This window comes from Saccopteryx leptura, chromosome 6, assembly GCF_036850995.1.
Source record: "Saccopteryx leptura isolate mSacLep1 chromosome 6, mSacLep1_pri_phased_curated, whole genome shotgun sequence".
Lineage (NCBI taxonomy): Eukaryota > Metazoa > Chordata > Mammalia > Chiroptera > Emballonuridae > Saccopteryx > Saccopteryx leptura.
This window is the reverse complement of record NC_089508.1, coordinates 48,992,242-49,015,035: the sequence shown is the minus strand read 5'-3', so window position 1 is coordinate 49,015,035 and position 22,794 is coordinate 48,992,242. Positions and strand designations below refer to the sequence as shown.

Here is a 22,794-nt window from a genome sequence, read left to right as displayed (position 1 = left end):
GGCGCTGAGGATGGCTCCGTGGCCTCTGCCTCAGGCGCTGGACTGGCTCTGGTCGCAACAGAGCGACACCCCGGATGGGCAGAGCATCGCCCCCTGGTGGGCGTGCCAGGTGGATCCCTGTTGGGCGCATGCGGGAGTCTGTCTGACTGCCTCCCCGTTTCCAGCTTCAGAAAGATACAAAAAAAAAAAAAAAAAAAAAAAAAGAATGCTATGTCTTTATGGCTTTGTCTAATCATTTCATGGGAACAAATTCTTGAAAGTGGACTAAGAGTATGCACATTTTTTATTTTTCAGGTTTTTTAGAATTAGTGTGTTCCCCACATTGGCCACAGAGGACAAGCACCAGAGTGATGCCCGCCATTCCAGTTCATTACCATTTCCCTCCAGGGCCTGGGAAATGGAAGCACCAGGGATGTGGACAGTGCTGGATTTTCCTGGATGAGTCACTGTCTAAAAGTTGATGGGCGTTCAGTCATCCAGCTCCAACTGCTGAAATTGGTGAATTGAAGGTCAGGCGAGGTTAGGGCAGGCACTCTGCATTCCTGTCTGTCATGCTCACTGACCTCTGCTATCAGCGGCCTCTAAATCAGCACTGAAGGCCAGGGTCTTGCTAACCAATTTGCCTCCTTTTTTTTTTTTTTCACTCTAGAATGACCTTCCATGACAGACAGGCAATGGGACTCAGCCAATTGAATATTAAAACCTAGTTAGCTTGCAACTCCCCATGTGGACAGAATGATCGCTCACCACTAAAACACCCTGGCAGCCTCAGCACTGACATGCAGAATTCTTTCAAAAATGGGTCACTCACCCTATCTTCAGGGTCTGGAATTTTCACCCCACTGAAGTACTGATTGGCGCTGAATACTTGCTGGTGCCTAGGAATGAGATCTCCTTTGGACATGAAGAAAGAGGAAGGTAAAATGAGGTGGGTTGGCAAGCCCAGATCTGTGGTTTCCCTCCAGTGGTGCTGGGTCTCTGTCCCCGCCTGTGAAGGCTGCAGTCTGCTCTCCCAGTCAGAGGGAGGGGCGCTGAGGCAGCCACAGCAGCCCGTTCTGGGACCTGCAGTGCGCACAGTGCTGCGCTAGGCACATAGGGGGCATGTGCCCACATGAAGGCTGCAAGGTTCTTCCCCTCAAGGCTCAGAGTGAGTTTAAGGAATCCAAACCAAACCAGTCAGAAGCACACACACAAATCAAATATCAAACCCCCTTTTTTTTATATTTCAACAGAGACAGAGAGAGTCAGAAAGACAGATGGGGACAGAAAAACAGGAAGGGAAAGGGGTGAGAAGCATCAATTCTTTGTTGCGGCATCTTAGTTGTTCATTGATTGCTTGTTCATTGATTGCTTGACCGGGGGATACAGCAGAGCATGTGATCCCTTGCTCAAGCCAGTGACCTTGGGCTCAAGCCTGCAACCTTAGGATTCAAGCCAGCGACCTTGGGACTCAAGCCAGCGACATGGGGTCATGTCCATGATCCCATGCTCAAGCTAGCGACCCTGCATTCAAGTTGGTGAGCCCGCACTCAAGCCAGATGAGCTCACACTCAAGCAGGCGACCTCAGGGTTTCAAACCTGGGTCCTCTGTGTCCCAGACCAGTGCTCTATCCACTGTGCCACCGCCTGGTCAGGCGCCACCCCCCCTTCTTTGAATAGCAAAAGCAAAACAACTACAAATCAAAATCATGTTTGTTAACTGAGTCCTGATGGGTAAGACAGAAGTGTATTGGCCTAACAGAACAGTGCCTGGTGCATAGCAAATAAAAAATAAATATTTGAGGAGGAAAGGGAGGGAAGGAAGGGAAAGAGGAGGTGGGAAGGAAGAGGAATCATGGAAAATCTAGCTAGAAGGAATACATTTCTAAACTGAAACCACCGTTTCTTCTTTCACCAAGTAGCAATCACCCATTTTATCTTCTGTTTAGAAGTACTTACAATGTGAAGCATGAAACAAAGGGAGCACTCCTATATTCTGAGGAGTATGTGAGGTTCAGTCTACCCAGATTTCAGCCAAATCAGCTGAAATCACCCTCCCGTAAAATTCTAGGGCTAGTACACTTGAAGAGGAATTTTGTTCAGAGAATACAAGGAGACTCTCAGAAAAGGGCACCTCTGATGCACACCGGGACCCACTTCTCAGAGACCCACTGGCCCCCAGAAATGCTGCTATTATACTGGGCTCAAGTTCCTATCCCAGAGTATTAAGTTATCTAATTTTACCAATTTGGTTTGGAAATTTAACCTCTTGCTCAAATCCAAAAGCTGCTGTCCCACCCCATTTTGGACAAGCAGCCAAAATATACTCTCTAATACCTTCATCATGCGAGCAACACCTGCACCTTAACAACCTGCTCCCATCAGAGCTGGGGGAGGGGGCACAGAGAGGGTACCCTAAAGTCACCAGGGGAAACACAGCAAAGGAAGGCTGAGTGCCCCTGGAAGGGCTCCCTAGTCTCTTACATGTCACTCAACAAAAGCCATCAGCAAATATTTACTGCCTACGATGTGCAGATGTTGTGGAGGACAGATAGCACTAAAAGACAGGATCTCACCCTCAGGCTGCTTATTTGAGAAAAGTCAAAGACATGGTGACAGCAGGTGTGACAAGAGTTTAGAAGAGGACAAGTGTGCTTTACATTGGGATACTCAGGGGAGTAGGAGCGAAACCTTTGAAGAGAACAATCACTGCTTATAGTCTTTTATCCATCCTTCTCTCTCTCCTCCCTTCGGTTCCTCCACCCAGTGGTGGGATTCAAATAATATAACAACCAGTCTTCTGTCCTAATGACCCTATTTAGTATAAAAAGATGATATACCAAAAGGTACTTTATTATTTTATGCATTTAATACTTAAATAAGAACAATAAAAGAGATACACAAAACTAGATTGTGAGTTTTAAAGTATTAATAAAAAATATTAATAATACCTGACAAAAAATAAGAAAACTGTTATGTAAGATATTTCCATATTGCTGCTGCTTCTTTTTTTTGTATTTTTGTGAAGTTAGAAGCAGGGAGGCAGTCAGACAGATTCCCGCATGCGCCTGGCTGGGATCCACCAGGGGGTGATGCTCTGCCCATCTGGGGCATTGCTCCATTGCGGCTGGAGCCATTCTATTGCCTGAGGCAGAGGCCATGGAGCCATCCTCAGCACCCAGGGCCAATTTTCCTCTAGTGGAGCCTTGGCTGCAGGAGGGGAAGAAATAGATAGAGAGGAAGGAGAGGAGGAAGGGTAGAGAAGCAGATGGGCGCTTCTCCTGTGTGCCCTGTGTGCCCTGTCTGGGAATTGAACCCAGGACTTCCACATGCCAGGCCAACGCTCTACCACTGAGCCAACTGACCAGGGCCCCATACTGCTTCTTGACTGGCACCCTCACTTGCAGTTTTTTTCATCTATGGACAGAATGAACATTACTATGGGCGCTTACAATATGCTTTTCGCAGATGAACGTTAAAAATGAATAAGGAGGCCCTGGCCGGTTGGCTCAGCGGTAGAGCATCGGCCTGGCGTGCAGGGGACCCGGGTTCGATTCCTGGCCAAGGCACATAGGAGAAGCGCCCATTTGCTTCTCCACCCCCCCCTCCTTCCTCTCTGTCTCTCTCTTCCCCTCCCGCAGCCAAGGCTCCATTGGAGCAAAGATGGCCCGGGCACTGGGGATGGCTCCTTGGCCTCTGCCCCAGGCGCTAGAGTGGCTCTGGTCGCGGCAGAGCGATGCCCTGGAGGGGCAGAGCATCGCCCCCTGGTGGGCAGAGTGTCGTCCCTGGTGGGCGTGCCGGGTGGATCCCGGTCGGGCGCATGCGGGAGTCTGACTGTCTCTCCCCGTTTCCAGCTTCAGAAAAAATACAAAAAAAAAAAAAAATGAATAAGGAATGTAAATTTGTAATTTCCACATTGGGTGGCTGCCCAGGTGCCCACCTTAGAGAGAACCCTGATTACAAGTGCCATTTTAACAACCAGTTTGCCAAACTCAACAAAAAATTAGGTATCGGTTCTGTCAAACCGGTACAAACTGGCTGAATTCCCACCACTTCCTCCACCTCAAGAGTAAAAAGAAAGTAAGGGCCTTTTGGGTGGGAAAGCAAGACAAAAAGAGGGACATTAGAAGAATGATTTTTTTTTCTTTTTGAGAGAGAAACAGACAGACAGACAGACAGGAAGGGAGAGAGAAGAGAAGCATCAACTTGTAGTTGCGACACTTTTAGTTGTTCATTGATTGCTTCTCATACATGCCTTGACTGGGGGGCTCCAGCTGAGCCAGTGACCCCTTGCTCAAGTCAGCGACCTTGGGCTTCAAGCCAGCGACCTCTGGGCTCATGTCTATGATCCCATGTTCATGCCAGCGACCCCTCACTCAAGCTGGTGAGCCTGTGCTCAATCCTGTGACCTTGGGGTTTCAAACCTGGGTCCTCAGCATCCCAGGTCAACACTCTGTCCACTGCACCACCACCTGGTCCAGCAAGGATAACTTTCTGCCTGACATGTAGAAGGTTAAAAAATCTTTCTCTACAGTATCTGAATAATCCAAACTACCCTGGCAGGCGAGAGTTAAGGACAACCAACAAATGAATTACCACATCAGCACAAATAAAATGAAACACCATCAGCATTCTGTAAACTGTGAAGCCGGTATAGAAATGTATGTTTTTATTATTGCTATGATTATTATTCAGAGTTTCACTTGATCCAAACTATGCTAAAGAGCAAATTGTGTCCTTTTTGACAATTAGTACATACTCAAAATTGTGGATTCTCTTTATTAAAACAAATGTGGACAACTTTTAATGGATGTTGAAAGTGTCCCTCCTTTGTAACTATAAAGGCCATTAGGGGAGACTAGGAACTTGGCTCTGCCCTACACTGACGTGGGTAAAACTATCCAGTTTCCCAAAAGGTGGGACAGACACCACTTACCTAAAGTTTTCCTGATCAGATAGAGCTGATCCACGTCCGATTTTCCTGGCCACAGAGGCACCCCTGACAGCAGCTCAGCAAAGACACAGCCAACTGCCCAAACATCTACTGGGGGGCCATACTGTGTGTCCCCCACCAGCAGCTCCGGGGAGCGGTACCACCTGGTAGCCACGTAGTCTGTGTAGTAGTCACTCGGTCCAGCTGGCCAGTGTCAAGACATGGGAAAAAGAGAGTAGTGGAAGCATGGGATTAGAACTGGGAGGAAGAAGACCTAAGACATCCAGCTTGTGCCCAATGTTGCGGCTTTTATACATCAATGGTTCTCAATACTTCCTTTATTTATTTATTCATTTTAGAGAGGAGGGAGGGGGAGAGAGAGAGAGAGAGAGAGAGAGAGAGAGAGAAGGGGGAGGAGCAGGAAGCATCAACTCCCATTTGTGCCTTGACCAGGCAAGCCCAGGGTTTTGAACTGGCAACCTCAGTGTTTCCAGGTTGACGCTTTATCCACTGCGCCACCACAGGTCAGGCTCAATACTTCTTGTACATTAAAATCACCTGAAATATAAAATTGTTAATTATTGATGCTTGGACCCCACCCCAGTCTGATTAAACCACAACCCCTGGCCTGGGGGTAAGGAGGGGTGGTGGGATCAGTATAGTTTTTGTAGTTATAGTTTATATACATGACTCTAATCTGCAGCCAAAATAGTACTTCTGAAAAGTTAAAAGGGAGAAGCTCGGAGGGTAACATATATTTTTTTAATTTTTTATTTGTTGATTATAGGGAGAGGAAGGGACAGAGAGAGAGAGAGAGAGGGAGAGAGAGAGAGAGAGACAGAAACATCCATTTGTTTCTGCATGTGACCTGATTGGGGATTGAACTGGCAACTTTTGCAGGTTGGGACAATGCTCCAACCAACTAAGCCATTGGCCAGGGCTAGGAGGGTAACGTATTTTTACCACCCATTTCACTGTGGTATAAATTACATAAAGCATACATTTTTTAAACCACTGTATGTGTCTACATGTTTTCAGTAATTACATAATTGTAATTTATAGCAAGTTTAGGCCCTAAAAACAAGAACTGGCTTCCCATAGCATTTAGATCTTATACTTAAGAGAAACTTCAATACTCACTCAAAAGCCGAGCAAATCCAAAGTCACAAAGCTTAATCACTGAATGTTTTGTGATGAGGATATTTTCTGGTTTCACATCTCTATGGATGCACTAGTCACAAAAATCAAACCAAAACAGATTATTAAAGAGCAACTATAACATATGGAATAAAGAAAACACATGAATACTTAGCAAGTAATTGAGAAATCATCTGAATTTCTCACCAGCCTTTTGGATAAGAGGCTGCAAAATGCCAACATTTGCAAACCAGCAGCGTGAAAGAAATCTGGTGCCATACCTATTATTGCCTGAATCATCCCAAATTCCTGAAGGGCCCAAACGAACCAACAAGAACATCCAGGAAAATTAAATTTTAGCTAAACAGTTTTTTAGTACAAGTATGTCCCATGTAGCATTTGGCACCTACTTAATCTGGCAACCCTAGGTGAAAGGGAAATGTCAGCGGGTAAGAGACTTATCAGGATGCTCACTTAGTAAGTTATATAATGTCTAATCACTGAGTTGTACACCTGAAACTAATATAACATGGTCCATCAACTGTCACTGAAAAATCAAAAATAATTTAAAAAAGAAAAAAAGAAAAGAAAGGCTGTGGGCAAGGCCTCCGCCATGATTGCTGGAGCTGCAAGTTGGTGCAGAAGCGGGATCCACAATGCAGTTGTTGGACAGAACAGGACACAGTCTGCCTGGGAAACAGGACAGGCGCTGGGCCTGCTGAGATAAGCTGGGGAAGAGAAGGGCGGGAACCCTGAGCTTGCCCTTCCAGCTCGGACATCTGTCCTGACAATATAAACAAGAGTAGGCAACGCTCACCCTCTGGAGTCGCTAGGTGTCAGCTCCATCCCACACGCAAGTGTTTTCAGTGCTGCATCGGCACCGCACCCTAGTTTAGACTCAAATCACCTGTGGTTTAGAAACCACAGGTGACATTGTCTAACAGGGAGATGTTAGAAGAATGTTTAACAATTTTCACATGGTTTTGTTATTAAATAATTTTCTTGGCAAAGAACAACTCAATACCCTAATTAACATTTACATAAAAGCTATATGCTATATAAAAATTATATATAGCTATATGCTATATGTAAAAATATATGCTCACAAAAATTAGGGGGTATTTTATAGCTTCATATTCATTTTGAAATATCCCCTAATTTTTGTGAGAAGTATACTTTTCAGGGTTCCTAATAATCTTCCCTTCTTCCGAGTATTTTCCTCTCTGGGGAGGAATGTTGGATCCTTCTGCAAGAAGAGACCCTCTTTGGCTTGCAGCTGAAACCCTGGGGTATCTTTGACTTTCTAGAATTTGGGAAAAGGACAAAGGATCTTCTTGAGCCTGGCCTAGTATTTACTCCAAAGGACCTTCAGGGTGAGAGATTAGTGGCAGGGTTTCCCCAAAGGATATTAATTATTCTGGAAAAAATTCGGGAGACAATTTCTGAATAATTTTATGAAAAACTATCTAGTTCTCAGCAATTAACGGCCCTGAGAGCTCCACTCTTTTACCACTGGCTTCACATAGTACTATAAATGGGCACACCCGGGATATCATGACGACAGATGGTCAGGACTTGTAAGCAGGAATGCGCTCCTATTCTGTTCTGGGAATTCTTTACAAATCTCTACGCTCTCCCCCCATCAGCACAAGCAGCCAAACAGAGCAGTCAGCGGCTCTCCAGGGAACTGTGGTATGCCTTTGTCTGCAGTGTCTCTACTTTTCCCCACCAGAGCCTTCATGAAGTCTCTCTTGCTCACCCATCCTAAAACCTACTCTCAGGAAAGCACTAATCCTCACTCTTACTAAACACAATATAAGGTGTCCAGGCTCCCTGCTATAAGTGCATTTTGTCAAGGACAGTAGCCTTCAGTGAGGTGGGACTCAGTAGGGAGAAGTGCTGACTACTGTCATATTTTCTCCTTCTGGAAGGCAGTATCAGGAAAAATCATTCAGAACAGCTCAACGACAAGGATTCAGGCCCACCAGCTAAACTGACCGTGGCAGCCAGTAGATTAACATATCCCAGTCAGACTGCCCGGTGGCCAAACTGAAGCTCTAATATTGGAATCTGGCTTCTGTGTGCATGGAGTGGGCAGAGTTGTTCTGGAGGGGGCAGCAGGCTTCCCAGCATCTGTGAAGTCACGCCACCTGGGCCCACTGCCTCTGCCAGGCCTCGCTGTGGCGGGTCACAGGCTTCCACTGGGCTGGTTCGCTCCAGACCGGGCACTCATATCTCAGCACAGCAGACACTAGCATGGGCGCGTCATGCTTGGAACTCCACCTACTACAACTGGCCAGGCATGAGTCACATGGGGGTCCCCTCCCCAATTTCAGTGCCTTCAGATGGTTGCAGACCCATACAGACTCCCAGTGAACGGGACGCTACCTGAAATCTGAGGAGCTTCTGATCAGTATAACTACTTTCTTAAAATAATGAAAATGCATCTTTTATGTACCCTGAACAACGGGGAATAGTTAGGTTGGCATTTTAAGCCTCTACTTACCCCAGCCAGGCGTAAGAAGATTTGGATGAAAAATTACATCCACAAAAACATGATATAAACTTTGAACAAAGGCTCTTGCCTCAGATTAAGGGCAGCCTTCTGATTCTTCAGGGGAGATCATGAGACTTACATTATGTTGATGGCAAAAATTTACAGCTTGCAATGTCTGCCAAGTTATGCTCTTCACAAGATGTTCCGGTACCCTAGTGAAAGTAAAGAAGCAGCACAAACACATTCTTTAGTGTAGCCACGGGATTCAGCTCAGAAAAGAGAAATAAAAAAGAAAAAAACAAACTAAGAGAGGCTTGAATGGTGAAAAATTCTAGGTGGCACATAGTCATCTAATTCTAACTCATCGAAATGTCATTCCGTAGGTCCAAAGCGTAAAAAACATGTGATCAGCACACTGATGAACTCTCGGGACAGCGAGCTAATGACAATGCTACCGGCTACTTCCACAGGGAGGAACCATGAAATCCACAGGGATTTCAACAAATTTTATGACCTCCAACCTCAAATATCTGTGACACCACTGGGAACTGCCTGGGAACTTGAGCTCCATTTCTAGAAGGAGCTTTTTTGTCAATGGAAAGTTAGTTAATATATAGCATAAAATATCTCTTTGATTTTTCAAGTTGCCCCAAACTAATGACCTTGCAGCAGAACTTATCTTCTTTGTGTGAGTCCATGGCTTCTCCAGGCTCCCTGAGCAGAATTTTTTTAAGGTAATGAAGATTTTGCTGAAGATAGGGAAGAGGTTAACATGGCACACCGTGCAAAAAAGTTAACAATAATTAAAAACCCACACTGGCAGCCCGGCTCTTTCCCCACCCTGCTCCTCCCTGGTGGCCGGCAGGAGCCTCCCTTCTCATCTCTCTGCCTGGCCTCTTTCACAGCATCTCACCTTGATGCCACTGTTCCCAGCACTTCTCTGACTTTAAGCTCGTATAACCGGGCAACTAGTAGCCCTAGCAGATCCTCTGCACAAATTAGGAAACAGCACTTTCTAGGGGAGAAATTTTATTTAAAAATAATAAAATTTAAAAAAAAAATTTTTTTTTAAGGGGGAACGTTTAGGGAAATGCTTTCCCTCATCCTCCATTTTCTGTTCAGAAAAAATAGAATATATTTTGATTGTTTAATGAATTAACTATTAATATAAGGTTATCAATGCCAGGCAACATTATAGTCTCTAAGAACATTTCCCAAAAGAAATTATTTAAAAGGATCATTTAAAGCTAAATTATAATAGCATATCATTAATGCCCCTCTAAGGCTGAGTACTCACCTATTCCACAACTCCCTAATGTGAAAATTAGGCAATATGTGAAATGGACCACAGAAAGTGTACATTTATTTTCAGAGACCCCCCGTCCACCAGCTGGACCTAGTGTTTTTATAAATCAAACATTAAACAACATTGTTGTGATCCTTAGCCAGAACTAAGAAGTAAGCCAGGGAGGAAACTCTTAAGTATTTGTGTTAAGGTAACCAAAAATGTCACTTCCAGCCTCTGGGAGGGGCTATAAGGTCACTCTTGTCAAAGACCAGATGTTTAGGAAATCCTTTCAAGCACGTAAGAGGATACTTCAATAGCAGGACAATGAGGAAGAGGCCCCTTCCAGGAGGATGAGCTGGGACATGTTTATACCAGAACTACGTCCTTGGACTTCAAGCAGCTTCTCTCAAAATTCTCTTCCTTAGTCTAGTGGCATGTAGGCACAGATGCTAGAAAAACAAAACTAAGAAGGGAACATTCAGAGGCCCTGGCTGGTTGGCTCAGCAGCAGAGCACTGGCCTGGTGTGTGGAAGTCCCCGGTTCGATTCCCAGTTAGGGTACACAGGAGAAGCAACCATCTGCTTCTCCACCCCTCCCCCTCTCCTTTTTCTCTTTCTATCTCTCTCTTTTCCTCCCACAGCCATGGCTGGTTGGAGCAAGTCAGCCCTGGGTGCTGAGGATGGCTCCATGGCCTCTGGAGCTAAAATAGCTTGATTGCCAAGCAATGGAGCAATGGCCTCAGGGCATCACTCCATAGGGAGCTTGCCAGGTAGGTTCCAGTCAGGGCACATGCGGGAGTCTGTCTCTCTGCTTCCTCACTTCTCACTTAAGAAAAATAATAAAATTTCCCTGGCCGGTTGGCTCAGCGGTAGAGCATCGGCCTGGCGTGCAGGGGACCCGGGTTCGATTCCCAGCCAGGGCACATAGGAGAAGCGCCCATTTGCTTCTCCACCCCCACCTCCTTCCTCTCTGTCTCTCTCTTCCCCTCCTGCAGCCAAGGCTCCATTGGAGCAAAGATGGCCGGGCGCTGGGGATGGCTCCTTGGCCTCTGCCCCAGGCGCTAGAGTGGCTCTGGTCGCGGCAGAGCGACGCCCCGGAGGGACAGAGCATCCCCCCCTGGTGGGCAGAGCGTCGCCCCTGGTGCCGGGTGGATCCCGATCGGGCGCATGCGGGAGTCTGTCTGACTGTCTCTCCCCGTTTCCAGCTTCAGAAAAATACAAAAAAAAAAAAGAAAGAAAGAAAGAAAAAAGAAAATAATAAAATTTAAAAAAAATTTTTATTAATATAAGGTTATCAATGTCAGGCAACATTATAGTCTCTAAGAATATTTCCCAAAAGAAATTATTTAAAAGGATCATTTAAAGCTAAATTATAATAGCATATCATTAATGCCCCTCTAAGGCTGAGCACTCACCTATTCCACAACTCCCTAATGTGAAAACTCCATACAAACTACCTAGTGTTGTCTTGAGTTTGCTACTCACTCACTTCTTTATTACTCCGTTTCTTCTCTCAAATGCCAGGGCCTCAGTCTCTACCTCTAAGACTCTTTTTTGCGGCTGATAAGAGGAGCCAGGTTTTTCACTGCTGGAGAAGGGAGTTACAAACGTGGAAAGGGAGAAGAACAGAATCTGTTCTGTGGTGTTAGACTAGAATTGTACACACATACATAATACATACAGGAAGTACTGGGCTGGCAGGAGTGCTATCTTGTACAGAGCATTCCAGAAAGCTGCTTTGCTTCGCTACATCAGACAGGCATAGTGCTTAAATGATGAGATGTGACCAGATTTTGGCTACATTTTAAAAATAGAGTCTTCAGGATTTTCTGAAGAATTGGATGAGAACAAAGAGAGAAAACAAGGCATGACATGAGGGTTAGTCTGAGTAGCTGGTTCACGATGGGCCTTTTACTGAGGAGAATGCTGGGGGTGGGAGGACGTCTGGCTTGGGGGAGGGGAGGGTGGATAAGCTGAGATGCTTTGGGGACATCCGAGGGAAGACTCTGAGTAGGCAGTTCTGAATTCAGAAGGAAGGTCCAGCTGGAAGCATAAATTTGGAATGCATAAATATATTGATGGTACTTAGAGTCCTATGACTACCTGAAGCCACTTAAGAAGTAAATACAGAAAAAGAGGAGGTCGAAGTCCAGAGACCCTGAAACCCATAGCGGTCAGAACAAGGAGGGGGCCCAGCAAGAGAACAGGGCGGCCTGACCTGTGGTGGCGCAGTGGATAAAGCGTCGACCTGGAAATGCTGAGGTCACCAGTTCGAAACCCTGGGCTTGCCTGGTCAAGGCACATATGGGAGTTGATGCTTCCAGCTCCCCCCCCTTCTCTCTCTCTGTTTCTCTCTCTCTCTCTCCTCTCTAAAAATGAATAAATAAAATAATAATAATTAAAAAAAAAGAACAGGGCGAAGCACTGAGAAACTAAGGCAACAAACACTCGGGGACAGTCACTGAAGCCAACTGAAGAACGTGTTTCAAAGGACTTCAGGATTAAGATGATGGATTGAACAAACGATCTAATTTCATTCCCTCCTCAACCCTGACTAGAACTACACGGAGAGATTTTTTTTTTTCTTTTTAAACAAAAACCTACGTAGTCAGAGAGAATAGAAAAGGAGAGAATAACACATTTTGGAATCTGGAAAGCAGTTGGATGAATGCTAACTGACAACAGGCCCTAGACAGCTGACAGCTAAGCCTGGAGAGGGGAGAGTGGAGGACCAACCAGTTTGCCCCAAAGAATCCTCCTAAGGCTCAGGAACTAGCAGCTACGATCTCTGTGGCAGTGGGAGGGAAGGAGTGTGAAAAAAAAAATCTGTTTGGGAAACAAGTAAATCCCTAATAAGTAATAAACCTCCCTTCCCCAATAAGTAATACTGGAGGATAAGGCAGAGGACATTGGGTGCAGCTGAGAAGGTGGATACTCTTCCGAAAGCAGGGGACGGAGTGACTGCATGCAGACTGACTATTCATACTGACTGGGGAATGGTGAGACTCCCTGCCCTCCACCGCTCTAGGTTCTGAGAAAGCTGGCAGCCAGACTTGACACTTTAGGCAAAATATTGGAAGACTTTTTTAGTGGAAGTCAGGAGGAAAGATCTGAAGACTGGGGTTTTCCCTAACAATGGCCTGACCACATCAGCCCACAGGGAAGCTCAGAGCTCCCAACAGTTCCCTACTCTAAACATAGGCACACAACCAGAAATTATAATTACTAAAGAAAGTCTCCAATAAGAAAGTTAGAGACCAAAACGAACAAAAATGCAACTCAAAAGAAACAGAACCTGTGGAGAATGAAGAGAACATTAAAAAAAAAAAAAAAGGCATTTCCTCAGAGAGGACGGCAACAGGAAAGCTGCTGCATCCGTGAAATGAGAACAGGACACTAAGAACACCAGAGGACCAAAGAGTCAGACATCCAAACAACAGGAGGGCCAGGAAAAGAGAAAACAGAACAAAGGATAGGAAATCAATAATAAAACAACTCAAACAATTTTTTTTTCTCAGACAGAAAGGGTGCACCAAATGCCAGAATAATGGGTGAAAGGCAAGGCCCATGACTTTCGTAACCCGGAATGCCGTTGTACAAACCACCTCCGGAGATAAAAAAGAAACAGCACTTCACAAAGGAGCAGAAAATGGAATAACAGACTTCTAACCAGCACTCGGGGATAGAAGGCACTTAACAATGCCTCCAAAGTTTTGAAGAAATATCACTTTTCACCAAAAACAAATAAAACATTAATCTAGTATGAAAAGAAAATATTTTTTTAAACATGCAAGGGCAAGGTCTCAATCTCTCTCTCTGTTTCTCTGTCTCTTTTAACCTCTCAGACCCCGTTCCTGGAGGACGCACTCCTCCAAAAGGAAGTAAACTATAAGAAGACTACACGAGACAGAGAACACCGGTGATGGACACAGAGGGGAATGATAGGAACTGCTAGGAGGAGGTGAAGGAAAATGACAGGGTGACAACGGCATTCCAGGCACAGAAAGCAAGGCGTCCAGATCGGAACAGCGTGACTCAAGAGCCAGGCACGTCCAGGGTTGTCATCACCATGCCCTCTGACTTATACCATCTTAAATAAATATGAAAATATTTAACAAACAAACTTAAAAGCTTTGAAAGAGCCTGGGTGTCTGGCCAGACCCTTTGGGCTAAAGTGGACATGCTTTAAGCTGTATCTTATGCTAGCAAGGCTAAGGAATTCCCTCCACTTCACAGCGTGGGTTTCCCAACTGGTGGTCAGCGGCGCTCATGGCTGAGAACGGGCCCCAGTGGGGAAGGACTGGAACAGGGATGAAGGGAAGGGGCCCAGTTATGTCTCATTCTTTAGAGCCCAAAAGAGCCCCATTTGTATTCCAGCTCAAGGACAAACCGTCCCTTTAGAGAAGTCACGGAGAAACGCAACCTGAACCTGGGACGGAAGTAACATTTGAGCTTTGCTCCTGGGCCTGGTTTTCCTCCACCGTGAGATTAAGCAACTGAACTTCACACAAACCATATCCCCACTTGCTCTCGCCAGTGAACAGTGCCCAGCGGAGCTGATGGGCTCCAGCCTGGGTCTCTTGGACTCCCAGCCAGCGGAGTGGGTCTTGTGGGGTTTGTACTCCCGAAGATGCCAGCTCCCCAGACCTAAGAGTGCAGATCTAGGCAGGGTATGAGAAAACTGAGCAAGGACCCTTGCTTTATTTTTTGTCCCAAACCAGGACAAGGTGGGAGGGGATCAGTAAGGCATGTGTTTGCTCCCTGGGTAGCCAGGTGGCCTTCCTTGGAGTCTTCAGTTCAGCTGCCTCACTGAGAGCTCCAGCTGTTCCTCTGAAGCCTACGGGCTGTCACTCAGCTCGGCCGGCCGAGGGGCTCCCTTCTAGAGAGGGGAAGGGAATCCATCTTCCACTAGTCGGAAGAGGTGGAGGAGGAACGTACTCCTGAATCTGATATCAGCATGACCCCGGCATTCTTCCTGCCTGCTGTGGGAATTCTGTTCCCGCCCCAGGAACACAAGGGGATCCCAACTGTTTGACTCCAAGGAGAGACTGGGATCAGAGAATAAAGCATCATTAGAAACATCTGTAGTTGAGACTGCTGTGTGACTGTGCCATCTTTTTAAAGGACTGGAGATGGATGTGCTTGGACAAAATAAATAAGTAAACCAAGAAAGAGGAAGATAGGAGATCCAGGAAGCAGTGAGTCCAGCCGTAGAGAAATTCAGTGGAACTCCAAGGATGACAGCAAAGGGCAGTCCCAGGTCTCAAGCACAACAAGCCAGGCAGAGGGAGAAGGGGGCTCTAAAGGCAGGATGTCACAAAAAAAGGAATGAATGGTTCTCTGATGTGATTATCCTGTGGAAAAGTATACTGATAAGCTATTAGAAAGAATGAGAAGCCTGACCTGTGGTGGTGCAGTGGATAAAGCATCGACCTGGAACGCTGAGGTTGTGGGTTTGAAACCCTGCACTTGCCCAGTCAAGGCACATATGAGAAGCAACTACTACGAGTTGATGCTTCCCTCACCTCTCCCCACCCTCCTCCCTCTCTATTTTCTCAAAAAATAAAAAGAGAAAAGATACCAGTAGGGTTAAAAAATATTAAGCAAATTTAAAAAGGCAATTTTTTAATAAATAAATTTTTATTAATTTTAATGGGGTGACATCAATAAATCAGGGTATGTATATTCAAAGAAAACATGTCCAGGTTATCTTGTCGTTCAATTATGTTGCATACCCATCACCCAAAGTCAGATTGTCCTCCGTCACCTTCTATCTAGTTTTCTTTGTGCCCCTCCCCCTCCCCCTCCCCCCTCCCCCCTCCCCCCCCAGCCACCACACTCTTGTCAATGTCTCTTAGTCTCGTTTTTATGTCCCACCAATGTATGGAATCATGCAGTTCTTGTTTTTTTCTGATTTACTTATTTCACTCTGTATAATGTTATCAAGATCCCACCAATTTGTTGTAAATGATCCGATGTCATCATTTCTTATGGCTGAATAGTATACCATAGTGTATATGTGCCACATCTTCTTTATCAATAAAAAGGCAATTTATAATTTGTGGAAAAGGTACAAAAATAACCCTAGTACAATAAAATGCTCAGCTGTAAGTAATATTTATAATGGCATAATAAGGGGAACAGTAAATATTAAATTAATAAAATTTTAATGTAACTACTTTGGGGGAGTGGAAAGGAGAAACAGGGTAATGGTGTACGAAAGTGAAATGCTCATCTATCATAATAGGAAATCTATAGATAATGTCCCAATTGATAAATCAAGAACTAGCAGTACATCATTCTTTTTATATTATATTATATTATATTATATTATATTATATTATATTATATTATATTATATTATATTATATTGATGAATTTGATTTGCTATTTGGGTTTTGCTAAGGATTTTTGCACCTACATTCATGAGGGATATTTGTCAGTCATTTTATTTTCTTGAAATGTCCTTGCCTAGTTTTGGTATTAGGGTATGGTGGCATCCTAAAATGATGTGGGAAATGTTTTTTCCTTCTATATTTTCTGAAAGAGTTTGTGCAGGATTGCTATTATTTCTTCCTTATATGTTTAAAATAATTCATTCATCAAATATTTAAATAATAAAAGCCAATATCATGACTATAAATCCACATAATTGGTGGTAAAGTAAAATGGTTCAGTTTGGCAAACCCTATGACCCAATAATCCCGTTTTGAGAACTTCTAAGGGAAAAGTGCAAAGGCAGAAACATCTATTGTAGGGAGAGTTTGATAGCAGAAACACTTATCAACCAAACACTGAAAATGGCTTCAATATCAACAATGGAAGAATGGTTAGATAGTAATGTAACTACATGTATAATCTTAAATTATAATAATCAATGATCAATCTAAAGATTATGTTGTAACAAACACAGAAATACATATGAAAGACTATGTTAAGTCTATTGTTAAGTGAACAATAGAATTGAGAGGAAAACTGGTAATTTCATCACAGTAACATGAAGCCTGTGGTACTTTGTTTAGAAAAGCAGCCAGTAGATTGGCTGCATTTACAATGGTCTTCAGGTTTGCAGACACAGACACCTAATTTTGTCAGCACACTGAGACAGTACCCATTTCAAAGGGGCAGATGAGAACACTAAACAAATTTAACTGCCTGATTGAAAAACAAAACAACATAATGCCAATTTTTTCATCCATGTCCAAATCCTGAGTACCAGATCACACTCTCTTTGCAGGCAATTCCATAAAAAGAGTCAACTTATAATCAGATGGTGTTTGGTGAGTAAAAAATTGAGAGAAGGGAAAAGTAGCTGTTTGACTGGTCGCTGTCACATGGCTGTGAGAGCTTAATTCCACCCACCTCCAAATTACAAGGGTCTAGTCATTAGATAAAACATGCGATCAGCCTGACCAGAGGGTGGCGCAGTGGATAGAGCGCTGGACTGGGATGCCGAGGACCCAGGTTCGAGACCCCAAGGTCACCAGCTTGAGCACGGGCTCATCTGGTTTGAGCAAAAAACTCACCAGCTTGGACCCAAGGTCACTAGCTTGAGCAAGGGGTTACTCGGTCTGCTGAAGGCCCGCGGTCAAGGCACATACGAAAAAGCAATCAGTGAACAACTAAGGTGTCACAATGCGCAATGAAAAACTAATGATTGATGCTTCTCATCTCTCTCTGTTCCTGTCTGTCTGTCCCTGTCTATCTCTCTCTCTGACTCTTTCTGTCTCTGTAAAAACAAACAAACAAAACAAAAAACATGCAATCAGTCAAATTGAACAAGCCGGGCAACTATGCTGTCTCTTTAAGATTGCTTTCCAGGAGACTTCCTGCCAAGATGGTGGCACAGGTAAATGTGGTACTCTTCATCTCCCACAACCACATCGAAATTACAGCTGAACTACAGAGCCACCATTATTCAGAACTGCCTGAAATCTGGCTGAATGGAAGTCCCACAACTAGGGAATTAAAGAAGAAACCACACCAAGATTGGTAAGAGGGATGGAGACATGGAACAGAATAGTCCCACACCCACACGTGGTTGGAAGAAATTAGGAGGGATAGCTCAACTGTGGAGGTCTCCCCTGAGGAGCAAGGGGTCCCAGCTCCACACCAGGCCCCCCAGCCTTGGTTCCAGTGCCTGGAAGAGAAGTCCCTGTTGCCAGTGGAAATGGGGTTCTTCTATGGAGTCACAAGAAAAGAATTTTGGGGACCCACGCATAAGAGGATGGGTGTAGTGGTAAAGTTTACTAGAACAGAAACAAAGGTGGCCAGTGTTTCATCCATGACCAGAAGGCTCAACTCTGACCCGCTGTGGAAGAAGTCCAGTCTCTGGGGCTATAAGCCCACACTTGTCCACACCAAGCCCAGGAAGATTAGGGACCAGAGATGCAGAACTTCTCTGTGTCTCATTTCTCTATCTGCACATCCTCCGCCAAGGCTGCACTTGGGCCCATGTGGCTGTCAGGTCCACAAGGCTGCTATTGAGAGAGAGTGTGTGAACAAATGAGTGAACACACACCAGGCCTTTGTTCAGCTTTGATTATATTATCTTGGGCTTGGGAAAGAGCAGGCTTTCTTTCAAACCAAACAACCTTTTTCCTAATCCTTCACAGGCTTGTGCTGGGTCTTCCACCTAACCAATCCCTTTTCTGGATCTTCTGGGGGTTTTGCGTTCCTTATCCAATCTGATCTTTTGCTCAGTCTAGACATAATTTTCCCTACTGTTTTATTCCTCCCTCTCTACCCCCTCATAGTCTGGGGCTCAGGCCAATTGTCCCCTGGGGAGATTTGAGAGTCAATTATTCTTCCTTACTGGGGATTAGCATCCATTTGATGGAGGATGTGGCTGTCCTCTGGGGTGTCTGAAGCTGTAACTTCCAGAGTTAATTAGGCTTAGGCAAGCCTACCAATCTTTTTTTTTTTTTTTTTTTTTTCTGAAGTTGGAAACGGGAGGCAGTCAGACAGACTCCCGCATGCGCCCGACCGGGATCCACCCTGGCATGCCCACCAGGGGGCGATGGTCTGCCCATCTGGGGTGTCGCTCTGCCGCAATCAGAGCCATTATAGTGCCTGAGGCAGAGGTCACAGAGCCATCCACAGCGCCCGGGCCAACTTTGCTCCAATGGAGCCTTGGCTGTGGGAGGGGAAGAGAGTGACAGAGAGGAAGGAGAGGGGGAGGGGCGGAGAAGCAGATGGGCACTTCTCCTATGTGCCCTGGCCGGGAATCGAACCCGGGACTCCCATACGCCAGGCCGACGCTCTACCACTGAGCCAACCAGCCAGGGCCAAGCCTACCAATCTTGATGTGGTTTCTTCTTTAATTCCTTTAATTCCTTCTCTTTTGTTAATATATAACTAGCTGCCTACACTAACATCCCCATAACTTCTGTATGTCTTCATTAAGTGGCCCAAGTCCCAGCACTAGTAACAGTCATTGATAGATCACTTTGTAGCTCATGCTGGGTGGCCCCCCCAAGCAGAAAACAGGTGGTGCTGACCTTGGCCTGCACCCATCAGGAGGCTCCAGAGTAGTGTTCCTAGTGGACAGCTTAGACCATGTCAAAGCACCACTACCCAACCACCTCCAGAAGCGACACTCAAGGAGTGGACTCAGAGGACACCAGAGCCCTGATGAAATAAGTCCTGCTCTGTGGGGTGAACCCCAGCACAGATGACCATAGTGGTCAGAGGTCAGTGGTTAGTGGTCACAGTCAGTCCTTGCAGCTGTTTGGCCTGGTGGTAAATCCTTCCTGTTGACATGCCAACAGCAATTAAGGCTCAACTACAAGAGGAGGGTGTACACAGCTGACAGGGGGGATGTACCTCGAGTACCCAGCTGGGGAGATTGGGGAGGCTGTGCCACTGGACCCTACAGAACACCTGCTACATTAGGCCACTGTGCCAAGTCTGGGAGATGTAGCAGCTCTACCTAATACACAGAAACAAACACAGGAAGGCTGCCAAAATGAGGAGACAAAGAACCATGTTCCAAATAAAAGAACAAAGAACATGTCCCAAATGAAAGAACAACTCCAGTGAAAGAACTAAACAAAATGCAGACAAGCAATCTACTCGAAGCAGTGTTCAAAACATTACTTATAAGGATACTCAATAAATTTAGAACTTCAACAGCATAAAAAAGGACCAGTCAGACGAACTGAAATAAAGAATAATTTACAGGGAATCAATAGTAGAGTAGATGAAGCCAAGAATCACATCAGTGATTTGGAATAAATATAAGGAAGCAAAAAAACACCCAACAGAAGAGCAAAAAGAAAAAAGAATCCAAAAATGTGAAGATAGTGTAAGGAGCCTCTGGGACAACTTTAAGCATATCAACATTTGCATTGTGAAGGTGCCAGAAGGAGAAGAATGAGTAAGAAATTGAAAACCTATTTGAAAAAATAATAACAAAAAACTTCCCTAAATTGGTGAAGGAAATAAACATAAAATTCTAGGAATTGCAGAGTCCCGAACAAGATGAACCCAAATAAGCTCACACCAAGACACATCATAATTAAACTGTAAAAGGTTAAAGAAAAAGAGAGAATCTTAAAAACAGCAAGAGAAAAGCAGTTGGTTACCTACAAGGGAGCTCCCATAAAATTGTCAGCTGATTTCTCAACAGAAACTTTGCAGGCCTGAAGGGAGTGGCAAGAAATATTAAGAGTGGTGAAAAGCAAGGACCTATAATCAAGATTATTGTACCCAGCAAAGCAATCATTTAGAATCAAAGGACAGATAAAGATTTTCCCTCCAATCTCTCTACTGGGTATCTACCCCCAAAACTTGAAAACATTAGTATGCAAAGATACATGCACCCCCATTTTCATAGCAGCATTATTCACAGTGGCTAAGACATGGAAACAGCCTAAGTGTCCCTCAATAGAGGACTGGATAAAGAAGATGTGGTACATATATACAATGGAATACTACTCAGTCATAGGAAATGATGATGACATATTGCCATTTACATCATGGATGGATCTTGAGAACATTATATTAATAAAACAAATAAAACAGAAAAAGCTAAGGGCCCTGGCCGGTTGGCTCAGTGGTAGAGCGTCAGCCTGGCATGCAGGAGTCCCGGGTTTGATTCCCGGCCAGGGCACACAGGAGAAGCGCCCATCTGCTTCTCCACCCCTCCCCCTCTCCTTCCTCTCTGTCTCTCTCTTCCTCTCTCGCAGCCGAGGCTCCATTGGAGCAAAGATGGCCCAGGCGCTGAGGACAGTTCTGTGGCCTCTGCCTCAGGCTCTAGAATGGCTCTGGATGCAACAGAGCGATGCCCCAGATGGGCAGAGCGTTGCCCTCTGGTGGGCATGCCGGGTGGATCCCGGTCGGGCACATGCGGAAGTCTGTCTGACTGCCTCCCCGTATCCAGCTTCGGAAAAATGCAAAAAAAAAAAAAAAAAAAAAGCTAAGAACTGTATGATTTCACATATAGGTGGTATATAAAAATGAAAGTAATGGACATAGATAAAAATGAAGTGGTTACCAGGGAGACGGGGATGTGGGGAAAGGGCTGGGGAGAAGGGTGTAAAGAGAGAAATATAAGGTGACAGAAAATGACAGGTATACAACATAATCAACAGTTCAAATGCTATAGAAATATTTACCTGATACTTATGTACTCATTGATCAATGTCACCCTGTTAAAGTTAATTTTCTAAATAAAATTTAAAAATTTAAAAGAAGATCTTCCCATATAAGAAAAAGCTAAGGGAGTTCATCACCACAAAAACAGTATTATATAAAATATTAAAGGGTCTTTTTTAAGAAGAAGAATAAAAATATAAAAATATGTACAATAAAATGCAATAAATACATATCTATTAACAATTGAATCTGAAAAACAAAATAAACAAACAAGCAGAACAGAAATGGTGGACTCATAGATACAGAGAACATTTTGACAGTTGCCAGATGGGAAGAGTGTTAGAGGGATGGGAATAAAAGGTAAAGGAATAAAGAAGTACAAATTCGTTGTTACAGAATAGTCATGGGGGTATATAGGGATACAGCAAAGAGAATGTAGTCAATAATATTCTAATAACTATGTATGGTGTCAGATGGGTGCGAGATTTATCAGGATGATCACTTAGTAGGTTATATAATGTCTAAGCACTGCAGTGTACACCTGAAACTAATATAATAATGTATGTCAACATGATGGGGAAAAAAAGATTGCTCTCCTTATTTCTGCCCTGATGCATTTATGTGTTGATTTCACAAAATAACTCCCAGAAAGGATCTATGTCTCTCCTTTCAATTTTTGGGGGAAGGATGGACTGTGATCCTAATATCCTGATAACAAAATTAAAATGAACAGAAACATAAACAACTGCTATGTGAAAGTGAAGAGATCAAACTGATTTTTTAAAATTTCTTCTGAGATATGAGAGATGAAAGAGATGATGAAGAAAGAACATGGGCTTGACCAGGCGGTGGCGCAGTGGATAGAGCATCAGACTGGGATGCAGAGGACCCAGGTTCGAGACCTTGAGGTCACCAGCTTGAGCGCGGGCTCATCTGGGTTGAGCAAAGCTCACCAGCTTGGACCCAAGGTTGCTGGCTCGAGCAAGGGGTTACTAGGTCTGCTGAAGGCCTGCGGTCAAGGCACATATGAGAAAGCAATGAATGAACAACTAAAGTGCCACAACGAAAAACTGATGATTGATGCTTCTCATCTCTCTCTGTTTCTGTCAGTCTGTCCCTATCTATCCCTCTCTCTGACTCTCTCTCTGTCTCTGTAAAAAAAAAAAGAAAGAAAGAAAGAACATGGTTCTTCCCCCAGCATTCTCAATACAGCAGCTGTTGTTTTTACAACTTTTTTTTTTTTTTCAGAGACAGAGAGTCAGAGAGAGGGATAGACAGGGACAGACAGACAGGAACAGAGAGAGATGAGAAGCATCAATCATTAGTTTTTTGTTGCACCTTGCGACACCTTAGTTGTTCATTG

General features: G+C 44.5%; 1 protein-coding gene across 4 annotated transcripts in view; it reads right to left on the bottom strand.

The window, feature by feature from the left end:
* Positions 1–22,794, bottom strand: part of CDKL1 (cyclin dependent kinase like 1) — a 64,967-nt gene that overhangs the window by 9,056 nt on the left and 33,117 nt on the right. For 3 of the 4 annotated variants that reach the window (XM_066344118.1, XM_066344119.1, XM_066344117.1), the window contains exons 4-7: positions 8,686–8,758; positions 6,053–6,143; positions 4,916–5,116; positions 812–894 (exon numbers count right to left, since the gene is read on the bottom strand). In XM_066344118.1, coding sequence (XP_066200215.1) covers positions 812–894; positions 4,916–5,116; positions 6,053–6,143; positions 8,686–8,758 — 448 coding nt within the window. The remainder of the gene's footprint in view (positions 1–811; positions 895–4,915; positions 5,117–6,052; positions 6,144–8,685; positions 8,759–22,794) is intronic. The other variant, XM_066344120.1, reaches the window with a different exon arrangement.